This window comes from Choloepus didactylus, chromosome 4, assembly GCF_015220235.1.
Source record: "Choloepus didactylus isolate mChoDid1 chromosome 4, mChoDid1.pri, whole genome shotgun sequence".
Classification (NCBI taxonomy): Eukaryota; Metazoa; Chordata; class Mammalia; order Pilosa; family Megalonychidae; genus Choloepus; species Choloepus didactylus.
In genome coordinates, this window is record NC_051310.1 from 111,078,252 (window position 1) to 111,090,330 (window position 12,079).

At 36.3% G+C, this 12,079-nt stretch overlaps 1 protein-coding gene across 4 annotated transcripts in view; it reads right to left on the reverse strand.

The window, feature by feature from the left end:
- The window catches only part of MAP2K5 (mitogen-activated protein kinase kinase 5), a 320,772-nt gene that overhangs the window by 258,288 nt on the left and 50,405 nt on the right, over nt 1-12,079 (reverse strand). For all 4 annotated transcript variants that reach the window (XM_037833600.1, XM_037833604.1, XM_037833603.1 and 1 more), the window contains 2 exons: nt 8,625-8,673; nt 1,779-1,843 (listed from right to left, as the gene is read on the reverse strand). In XM_037833600.1, coding sequence (XP_037689528.1) covers nt 1,779-1,843; nt 8,625-8,673 — 114 coding nt within the window. The remainder of the gene's footprint in view (nt 1-1,778; nt 1,844-8,624; nt 8,674-12,079) is intronic.

Genomic DNA, 12,079 nt, shown 5'->3' on the forward strand with positions numbered 1-12,079 from the left:
GCTGCTCTCAGAGTCTCTGGTGTCTGGCCTCAGTCTATCTATGGTTGGAGTTTGAATCAGTAGAATGAGTTTCCAATAAGAGCAGCCACTGGAATTCTCCCTTCTCCTTCCTGGAGCTGACAGCCCCTCCTCCCCCGGGACTGAGCCTGGCAGGGAGGGGCGCGGGTCCCCTGGCCGCAAAAACTTACAGATTTCGCTGATCTCAGCAGTTCCACGTTTTCATGAGTGTTGTATGAAGTATGCCCAAAGACAGATTGCTCTGTGGTGTCCAGTCCACGCAGTTCCTGGCTTTTTACCTACTTTCCTGGAGGAGTAACTAAAACATACAGCTCACCAGTCTGCCATCTTGCCCCGCCTCCAAGAGATGTTATTTATTGAGTACTGGGGGCTGCGAGGGAAGGAATGCTAGCATGATCAAGGAAAGGAGAATGGTAGCCTGAAAACACATTATACATCAAACATGTTAAGGACAAGGCCCAAGGATCATAGCAGAAATAATGTGATTATCTAATTGTCTGAATTATCATAGTGGAGCAGCTAACTTTCAGACAACTATTCACAATACTAAGCCATCTTTGGGGAAAAATAATCAAAAAAATGTGAACATAAATTCTTAAAATCGGGGAAAAAAGGACTCACATCCTGACCCTACCTATAGAGAGGATTAAAGCCCTGGAAGGGTGACTAGACCCGATGACTTCAAAAGAGGCTTTAACTTTGGGAAACCTAATTCAATGCCAGAGCTACAACTATGTGTAGGGGATGTGCTAGGGTTTTAGGATGTGACCCTTCATGGTCACAGGGCAATTTTTATCGGGATTCACATGATCAAGTCAGAGCTTAAGGATCTAAGAATAGTGGTAACCGATTAGAATATAAATGAATTACTTTACAACTTTGAAAACATATATTAATATCAATGTTAAAATAGCTAAGGTAAAACACAATCATAATGTGATGCAGAATTAGTGTATATATGGAAACAGCTCTCTGGAGGAAAGCTTTATTACTCCCTCAGGGCTTTTCTTACAGAGTATGGATTTTTTTAATTCCTAGTGGAATATTTTTTATACATCACTGCAGACTATTAAGTACCAGATATTACATTATGTAGTTTAAACTTTGCACTACTGCATGAGAAAGACTTCCCTGTCGAGACAACTATTTTTTACTGTTAGCATTTTTTAATATAAAAATGAACTCTCCTTTAGGGTAAGATCACTGCAACTAGAATTTGGGAGAACTTTATAGCTTAACATATTCATCAATGTGTAGACATTCTATCAGGGGAGTAGGGTGAGGAGAGAAGGAAATACAACAGGAATAAGGTTTTTTAATAACTTATAGTGTCAACACACGGCAAAGCAATGGTATTTATAAGGTTTGGCTTCACTGGGCATAGCTGTAAACAGGCAGGGGACTAGCATAGGGTGCCAGCAAGTCAAAAAAAAAAAAAAAATGATGTTAAAGAGCACAGGAAAAAAATGCATTAAACTTCAGGCCAGTTAAAAGTACACTTGCTAATGGTGGACTATTAATGGCTCACCCAGGAGAGATTCAGACTCAGAAATATTAAAAAGGCAATATAAATGCACTTTCCCAAGCAATTCCTAAGAAAACAGATGCCTTCCAGAATTCTGGAGTCAAATGTGAAAATAAAATCTAAGCGCTAGTGGTCATGTAAAAATCTTTGCCACAGAAAACTTGGATACCTTTTAAACTTGAAACCCAGCATCTGGCAAAGCAGATAGAAAGTTTAAACAAAACTGACTACTTACTTGTAGACTGTACCTCCGTTGCCATGACCAAGGGTGTCTCGATATCGTATGTCTTGTTCATTCATCTCCACAAGAAAGAAAGAAAAACAAAAGGGTGTCATGCTGTGGATGGAAATGTCAAGGAAAAGCAACTCTGGGCCATAAACAACAAGCAGTCTGGGTCATTTCAAGTTCAGCTGCAAGAATGAGAAGATCAATACAACATTTGCTGTCCAATTTATAAAAGACAATACCAAGGGACAAAGTGATGGAAAGTTTAATGACAATTTGTTTGCTTGGGTCATTTCATTAAAGTTTGATAAAAGGTGTCAAAATAGAATGATATAACATGGCTCAAAAGGGTCAGGTCAGAGACACTGATAAGAAAACAGTCTCCAGTACAGCATATAACCAATGTCAAACAGCACCACACATAACCAAAGTTAAAATTGGGAAGACAACACATGCGTAACCCCCCTCTCCCAGTAATCTAATGCATGGTCTGTATATAAACTGGCCCTTGAAAACTCCTCTGGTGACCCTATAATTAACATTTAACAAACAATAATGTTTATGATTTTCCTACTATACACACAGCTTTTCTTTGCAAAAGATAAATTAGCATACAGCAAAAACTGGATAGAGATCACATTATGCTGAGAGAAGAATGCCAAATCTATGCATTTAAAAATATACATATAGTCAAACATTATAATGCATAAAGTGAAAACATAGACATACAATTTTTATAAAATAGCCATTTTTATAATTTAACATAAAAAAGTTCATGTCTTCCTGAGGTTTTATAAAACCTATCATATTACAAATACTTCTCTCTTTGCATTATGAATAGTAGGTGAACTATTTTAGGGCACACAAACTGTTTTAGAACTCTCTAAATAATTATTTATCAAATGACTTTAAGACTAGTTAGATTCTATTTGAAACATTCAGTAATTTTCTAAAAATTGGTTCAGTTGCTTAAAAATTAACTGCCAACTTTATTCACTAAGTGAATTCAATAAAGTCGCTATTTTCCATATAACTAAAGCTTGGGAAAAGCCATAGTAAGGCCTGAAAAAAAAATCAATTTCCAGGGAATTGCATCACCTTGCATGGGTAGAAAATGGATGGAGTTTTTAATTCAATATCATCTGAAAAAAAAAAATAGTTTGCTTTCAGACCATTATAGTAAAGCTCTAAATATTTGCCCTACTCTGAAGTTTCACCAATTGACTAAAGCAAGGCTTCATTTATCAAGGGAATTATTCTTCTTCTATATATTCCTGAGCTTGAGGCTTCAGAGAGCTGTGATAATTGGGAGTACAGTGCAAGTAACAGAAACAGCTTCCTTTCCAAGCCATTTTGCCAATCCCTAAAAAGGATATTGGCAGATGAATGTGTAAGGACCAATTCAGCACCTAATTCAACTATAGTACAACCTGATTGATGCAATTTACAATCAGCTAATTATTATATTTAGGGTCAGTGGAAAAATGACAGAAAAGTCAGAGGAATTGACAACGATATCCCTATTTGAGGGAAATGCTATTCTTCACTACCTCTATATTACTAAAACACGGGGGAGGGGGGGGACGGGACATATTTAGCCTGTATAAAAGATGTGGCATGAACAAAAGAAAAGAAAACTTCGTAAATCTGAACCAAATGATGGTAAAGGAGAGTATGAATTTTAAAACAACAAAAACTAACAGTTATTTGGTTTACTTTGATCAGTGGGTATTAAGGGCACATAGCAATATCTGTTGGCAAGTGCAGTTAGGCCAATTCCTTTAAAACACTTCTTTACATAGTCTAAAAATCCCTCCAACAACTTATTTTGTAACATTAACTTGCCTAACAAGCTGCACCCTGATCATGGCTCAAAGCAAATTTCTTGGATAGAGAAATTTCACTCTCAAGTTCACAAATTCTGAATTAGTGCCACTGAGATTTAAGGGTAAGCAGGATGTAGCTATGATCCATACTACAGAATCTAGACTCAAGAGGAGCTGCAGTCTGTGGTCATATCCCCTCCACCACTCCATCAGACCTTCACCCCCTACCTGATTCCCAAACAGATAAGAGGAGGCAAGGCCCTAGGTAAAAGAACCAATAGTTCCTTCCCTGGGATATGTCCACATCAAGGCGTACAGATATATATATATATATGTTTCAATAATACACAGGATAGACTTAGAGTTTGGAGGGTGCTTTACTTTATGGTATTTTGTTGGAGGAAGAGAAGGCAAAGAGGTAGATACATCTCTGAGTATCTTTGACCATTATAATCCTGACATCATAGTCTTTTTACCCCTATTTCCCACCAAGTTGAAAAGAGAAGTGGAGCAGCCACCCACCAGCATTCCTAGCACTCCAACCTAACTAGGAGTGGCAGACATCCAAAATAGCACCAGGAGAGTCAGAAGTGTGGAGGGGGAGAATATCTGTGCCTTTGCATGTGTATATGTAAATTCAGGGATAGAAAAATCAAGCCAGAAATTTGGAAACTCCCAAATAATGAGTAAGATTGCAAGAGTCTCATAAGATAAAAATGGTTTTTTCATTTAAAAAGAAAGGACTCATTTAAAAAATGGGTAATGTGCTTCTACAATGTTTTAAAGTTTCATCAACCTTTGCCAGGTCTATTAACCAAATTAATAGTTTTTTATATTAAAGAAGATCAGATTATTCCTCTTCTTTGCTAATTTGAATTTTCTAATTTTTATATAGTATACAAATATTACTTGTGTAAAAAATTTTTTTTTAAATGAAAACTGTAAGCGCCAAGCTCAAGAATTGATTAAAAAAACATTTTGAGCATTTCCTATCTCTGGTCAAAATGTGTTACCTTAATTGATTTTTACTATGAAAAAAATTAAAAGGATCAAAAACCAGCTAATAATACTTTTGCCTTTTTAGTTTAGATAAGAATGTTAATTCAACTTTTCAAATTGAAACAAAACTCATAACAAAAATGATGAGTTTACAGCTTATAGAGTACAAAATTTAAATATTATAATTGGGATCAAATAACATAAAAATCACAGAATTTTACAGCATTTTAAGACCATTTAGCACAACTTGCTTAGGTTATATAACTAGTTGAGGCTAAAACCCAGTGTTTTTGTACTCCAGTTCCATGCTCCATAGTGGCTGTTTATCTCAGATGTGAGTCAAGAAGGGGACATCTTCTTTACCAATGTTCACATGAAGGAAAAGAACCAACTGAAGGCCACTTGCAAGTTAAAAGCTATTTCATTAGCTATGGCATTCGTTTTAAAAAAGATAAATGTTTTTAAAAAATCATATAGCTCTTTAGATTGAAAGGAGGTAAAATAAAGTTTTACTCAGTGAAGCTACCCAATAATTTTTCAATATATCTGTTCCCTTGTTTTGACAAAAAAAAGGGGGGGCGGACAGAATAATAGATGTTGGGGAGGATGAAAGAAAGCCATGAGAGTCACAATTATGTGTCAACACTGCCAAGACAACAAATGGCCTGGAAGAAATGTCTGGCACTGGGTTCTGCTCCTGCTGAAAGAGAATCAGAAGCAAGGGAAAGATGGAAAGAACCAGGGGCAGAAAGATTGTGTCTCTGTGTAGAGGAGAGGATCATATAGTTCGGAACTATATCTACAGTCTCATTTATGTTTCGGTCTTTCATATGGGATCCAAGATGACACATAAGAATCTTACAGTTATACATACCGGTGATGATACAGTTTTTAAAGCTAGTTTTATGGTAAAAAAAATACCTATTTTTCTTTCCTTTTTTTTTCCTAAACACAAAACCTTTTTCCAAAGGTATCTGAAATTCTCAAAATAACAGCTGAAGAGAGCTACAGCAGAATCAGAATTAATTCTGCATCTTTGACTTTTCAGAACATTTGTATTTGATTTACCAGGAAGAGGAAAATATTATTACCCTCTCCTATCCAATCTAAAAACACAAAAAGAGGAAAAACAACTTCAGAAAAGCAAAGGTCAAAGGCACACATCCTTGGAGTAACTGTAAACTTTTTTTATCCTTTAAATTTGACCCCTTGGACTATTTCTAATCAGTTTCAAATTAAGGGCCAATGTTAAACAGATGATACTACACCAGAAATGAAGTGGGAAAAATATCCAGAAAACACATCAGTGATACAGATTTATAGCTCTCAATAAAACATGTCAAAAACACCTTATGATTGATATTTTAACTGGAAAAATGGAATCTTCTATCATAAAGAGATAACAAGAAAACTGTCTCCATCGAAAAGACAAAGTGTTAAACTTTCTAAAACGTCCTTGATTTAATATAATATTAATGGAATTAATGGTGAAATGACATGGAATTCAATTATGGATTAGCAAAGAAAAGTCTTTGTTTACTGTCTGTCTTAGGAAGAATCAGTGCCTATCGTTTATAAATCATTAAAATAAAAATGCTCAATTAATCCTTATTTTATATGTAGAGGTCTGACAGAAACTAGTCCTATCACTAGACCTTTGCTTCACAAATCAAAGCAATAATGGTTTCAAAAAGCAGTCACACTCTATGAGCAGACAATTGGAGAGATTTAGTAAATCCCACTTTATAGAGCAGAGACTAATCGGAAAACACAAGCCAGTCAAATGTTTCTTATGAACTGCTGACACTATATCAATGCTGAATCAATTGGTGGCATTTACTCTGAGTGACAGAAAAGAAATAAATATTTATATCACATAACCTATATCAATGAACCCAGGCAGAAAGCTATTTCTAACCTGTCAATATTTGATTATCTTGAAGAATCATGTCTCTTTCTTTTAATGATTAATATGAATTTCTTATTAAATCTAAGTGGAGGCTAGTGGAAAGGCAAATCATTATTAATGCTTGAGAGCATAAACCACTAAAATAAAAAACTATGCTCAAGTGTTAAAGTATCGTTAAATCTGACTTACATCTTCCATATCAAGTGGTGTCAGCATTCAGCCCAGAAATTTATTGATGCCCACAACTGTGCACATTACCTCACTGCAACACAACCTCACTCACTGTTTAGTTACCCTTTAGCAACAAGGAAATGAGGAATAAGTAAAGTAAGGAGGTATTTTAAGAGTTTCCAAAGGTGGGTTTTCTTTACTCATTTTTTTTATTTTTGACAAGTGAAAAGAAATAAAGGCTAAATCCTTAAAAGAAAGAAAATATCACTTCTTAATTTAGTTATCATATTCCCAAGGGAAAGCAATAAACGATTTTTAAGTGTCAAAAATCATTGCCATGACAATCTCCCACCATAACTGGGACCAATAAGATATTTATGATACTAGCTTGTTGTCAAATATTAGAAACATTTCAGAATGCTTTTTTTTAACAGCTTAGAATGCTTCTTTTTTTTGCAGTGGAAATAAACTGACATTTTTCATTTTTGAAAGAGCTATTTATGACAGGTTATTTTCCATTGCCTGCATTGAACAAATGCACTTAAAGCTTCTTAATTTATGTCAATTTAGAAATATATTTTCCAGCTAAAGAACACAAGTGACTCTTACATAAATTACAATTAGTAACTAGAATGCAAGCATGTTGAAGATCCATATATATCCCACTCTCAATACTTCTGCTTTTAGTTGGGTCTTGCTTCATACTGGCTCTGAACACATCAGGGCAAGGGGGACATATATGTGGACCTCAATCTAAACAAACCTTCAGCTGTTTAAAGTTAAAAGTATTAGATAAGCACTATCTAAAATTTGGAGACTATCAAGATTATATATACAACACCAGATTCTCTTCAGCTGCATACAGAATATTTAAGAACTAGAATTCAGATACTCTGGATAACTATCAGATGTCAGAACCAGATAAACTTCATTTTTTCTAACCGTATTCAAAGAACCGTGTAATAAATAAGCAAGCCTTCTAGAAGCACTACCATACAGTCATCATTTTAAGGCATGCACATCTATTAGGCTACCATGTTACAGGTGATATTAAAGGACAAGCATGCAGACCCAGCTTTGTCTCTTTGACATGCTCCCCTACAAGCACTTGATTCATGAAATGCCAATGAGGCTTGGAGAGGTCAGCGTGTGAAGGCACTGAATAAGCATCTGAGATAATTAAGATTTCAGCCTTTGAAACATGGACGGGAAGTGAACAGCAGTTAAGAAAATCAATAAGAGTCTTTTATTTGCAGTGACACAGATGTCTCAGTCAATAGAGCCTAATAGGCAGGCTTGATCGCAATGGACAGGTGCCTGCCTCCAAGGCTATCAAAGAGCTTCCACTATAACAAACATTAAAACGCATTTATGTTGCTATTGAGGAACTGAGGGTCCTGTAGGTAGCTTAATTTACCAGTGTATGTTTAAAATCACTATACTATTTCAGATGTGTCCATTTACTTCCCTCAAAATTAGTGAGAAATAAGTGGTCTTCAGGCTAGTTTGTCCCCCACTGGATAGGTTGGGTTATTCAGCTGTTACTCTGTTCCTCTAAAAAGCCAATGTTAGTTTCAGGACAAAAGAAGGAGCTAAGATAAGAAAGGAAAAATTTTTCCTTTTCTTCCCAAAGATAATGAAAGAAACAGTCACTCAGAATGCAGAGCCTTTTCAACAACCCATGAGTTGACACACTTGTTCAGAACTGATTAACTTTTTTAAAACTGAGATGGTAGCAGGGTGTGTACATGGTACTTCAATCTTCTGGGAGTAAAAGCCACGAGCACCGTGTGAAAAATGTGCTGCAAATTGCTCTGCCAATCAAATTAAGCCATGTAATGTATTAATGACAAGAAGAAATTCAGACTCTGTTTAATAAGTTTATGAATAAAAAACTGGACAGTAATGAGTTACTGCTAAGTGAAAATATTAATATGTAATGATACCTACCTGGCCATTGGCTAATATTTTTTTCAGTTCAGCAGAAGACTTCTTTAAGCTGAAAAGAGGAACATAATTTTTAGTGGCAAGATCATTTGACACCTCTGAACACCACTGAAAGTTCCAGACTACAACCCATCTTTGCTTTAATATGTATGCACAGACCTCATTCTTTAAATCCTTCCTACATAAATTTTTTCAAAAGTAATTGGCCAAATTACAAAGGTAGCAATAAAGAGACTGCTACCCCATCAGTGATCCAAAGCAATAAAGAATCCTACAGTCGAAATGTAGCTACATTATTTTAGGAGAATTTTTAGTGACTTTTTTTTTTTCCATTTGATTAACTTTTAGCTTAAGACCTCTGGTTCTGCTGCCTTTTGGTGGCTATATTACTTGGACTCTGTTATCTTCTAACTACAATATTTAATGTGTTCTCAGATGTTCACAGCAAACAAAGATTATAGAACTTCAAAAGATCAAATAGATGGTCTAAGTCCTGGTCCTTTATCACATTTAAGAATTCAGCTTCCTATGTGATCTGGGGTAAGTTACTAATCCTTGAACCTCATTTTCCTCTTTCTATAAAATGGGGCAAATATCAAACTTTTTGGTAACCAGAAAAATTAAATATTTACCAAAAAAAGCCTAGCACTGTAGCCTGCACATAGCAGGAGCTAAATAAATTTTAACTGCCTTCTCTTTTTGTCCTAATACTGCAGAAATGAGACCCAGCTTTCTGGGTTATTTATGGAATATTAAAATGTTCTTCTCTGGACATATATGGCTATGTAAACATTTATTTGCAAGAGTTTAGGGGAAGACCTTCTTGAAGGAAGAGGAGTTTACCAAGGGAAGCTCTGAAGCCCTTCTATCTTTCTAATGAGTTATGTCTGTCCGTGTCCACCAGCCTAGTAGAGTGGTATGTAAAATAGCACCCCACCCATCAATGTTCCAATTTGAAATTTAAAGCCTGTTAATTCCATAACTTAATCTACCCACTCTAACCTTCTCTCCATCTACCAAATGAACTCTACTCTCTCATGTTATAGTTATCTAGGTAGATGTCTTTCTTCCCATCATACAGTATCCAAATATAGGAGCTCCCAGAGAGCACAGACCACTTCTCACTCACCTCTATTCAGTTCAACCCCTTTCCACACCTGAATCTAGCCCAGTGAGTTGGTATAACTGGCAGCGTTCAGCAACTGGCAGTGGTTTTTCTGGATATTTTTATATAGTGGTAGAAGTAGAAGCAACCCAGTAAGCCAGTAAAAACATTAAGAAAGCAAAAGGACTTGGGACCTAATATGAACCACACACACACACACATATTCCCATTTGGTACCTTTAACAGGTTACATTTGAGAAAATCTCAGACTTCAAGTCTCAACACAATCACTCTTTCAAGATAAAATTATTATTTCTAAATATTTCTTAAATTTCTCCTATGGTCAAATGCAAACTATGGAGCCAAAGTCCTTACCTTCCTAGATTTTATAAAATGTGCCCTCATCCAAGGGTTCCATATTTTAATAATATCCTCCTGAGTCTAGAAACTCATGCACAGAAGTAGCACTTAAGAATTTTGTAGAAAGGGACAAAAGCTGAAACTTAGATTAAAAAAATAAACAATTGCCTACAATCAGTCCAGTTAAAAAAAATAGCAGCAGCTACGTTCATTGAGTGAAGACTGTGTATCAGGCAGCATGCTAAGTGCCTGGTTTATTATTCCGATTTAATCCTCACAGTCATCCTGTGGGTTGTGGTTATTATTCCCAACTTACTGAGGAAACCAATGTACAGATCTTGCTCAAGTCTCTCCCACACGTACACTCATACACACACACTTCCACTTTTTTGTCTGGGAAAATTTAGATCCTAGTATTACTATAGATTACTTCCAATGTGATTTTTGCAATTATTTTAACATCAGAAATAACCAACAATGCCAAGACAATGACTTTCCACAGATATTCCATTATGTTCTACAATTTGAAATAATAACATTTGGATTCATTGCATTTACAGAACACCTTTCATCCAAGAAACAAAACATGATTCCTTAAGACAGTTTCATCAATCTTCCTAACACCAGAGGTGGACAGATAGAAAGTTTAATTATCCCAATTTTACAGAAGAAGAAACTCAAGAGGTTTAGGAAAGGCCTTGCCTTGGAAGTAGGACTCGAATTCAGTAATTATGGCCTAGGAACAACATGTGGATTGGTAAATTCAGTTTAATAAACAGCGATTCACCTATGGCAAAGAACAACTTATGCTTAGAGGGTAAAAGAGAAAAATTCATTCATTATGCCAATATCTGGTAACATACTTTGCATTCTGGCAATTTCTTTGTGCTTCAGTTCACTCAATGTTTCATTTATCTGTATGGTCACAGAGAATTGAGCTATCCAAAAATCACTTTCAAAAACATTTTAAAATTTAAATATTGTAAAAGAATATGAGTTTATTCATTCACTCATTCATTCAAGCATTTACATATATTCATTGAACATATATTCAAACATATGTTCTATGTTCCAGGCATCATGCTGGGAACTGGGAATTCAAGAATGAACATCCCAATCACTGCCCTCAAAAGTTCAGAATCTATTAGGTGACAGAGGTGATTATACAATGTACTAACTACTACAGTAAAAGCAAGCACAGGGAGTTATGAGAATTCACAGAAGGGGTACCTGGTATGGACTGGGAGGTGGGTGATAATCAAGGACGATTTCTAGAAGAAGTTAGAATCTGAGCTGAGTCCTCAAAAATGATTGCTAGCTAGCCTGAAAGAGGAGGTTAAAAGAGAAGAAGAAAACAGGAAAGAAGCAGCAGCAAAAGTGAAGGCCCAGCAGTGAGAGGAAATGCGATCCATTGAGGGTGTCAGGTGTTCTTCAGCAAAGCTGGATGTCAGGTGGGTAGGGGTGGAGTTGCAGAACAGGAGGCTGGAGTGGGCAGAGTTCCACATGTGAATGGCCATTGCTTACCTGCTGTGGAGGTTACACTTCATCCTAAAGGTTGTGAGGAGCAGTGAAGGGTTTTAAGGGGGAACAATGGGCTCAGAACTGTGTATTAACAAGATCAACTCCAGCTGCAGTGTGGAGGAAAGACTGCAATAGGGCAAGGCTGGAGGGAGGAGACTACCTGAGGCTGTAGCAGTGACCTATAGAGAGCCAGACTACTTTGCAGCCATAAGGGATGCAGACAAGTGGCAGAATCCAGAGCTATTCAAAAGGTAAAACCTACAAAAGTTGGGACTGACTGAATATGGGAGCTGAGGAAAGCCCAGGAAGCGGTTAAGGATGATTGGCAGATTTATCTAGAGTTAGCAACTGGGTGGATGTTGGGAGAATTTAGTAAAACAGGAAATCTTGAAGAAGTATGTTTGGAGGGAAGACAATTGGAAGAGCTACCATCTGGAAGAGGGAATATACCTGTTTGGCGGGCTAACCTACA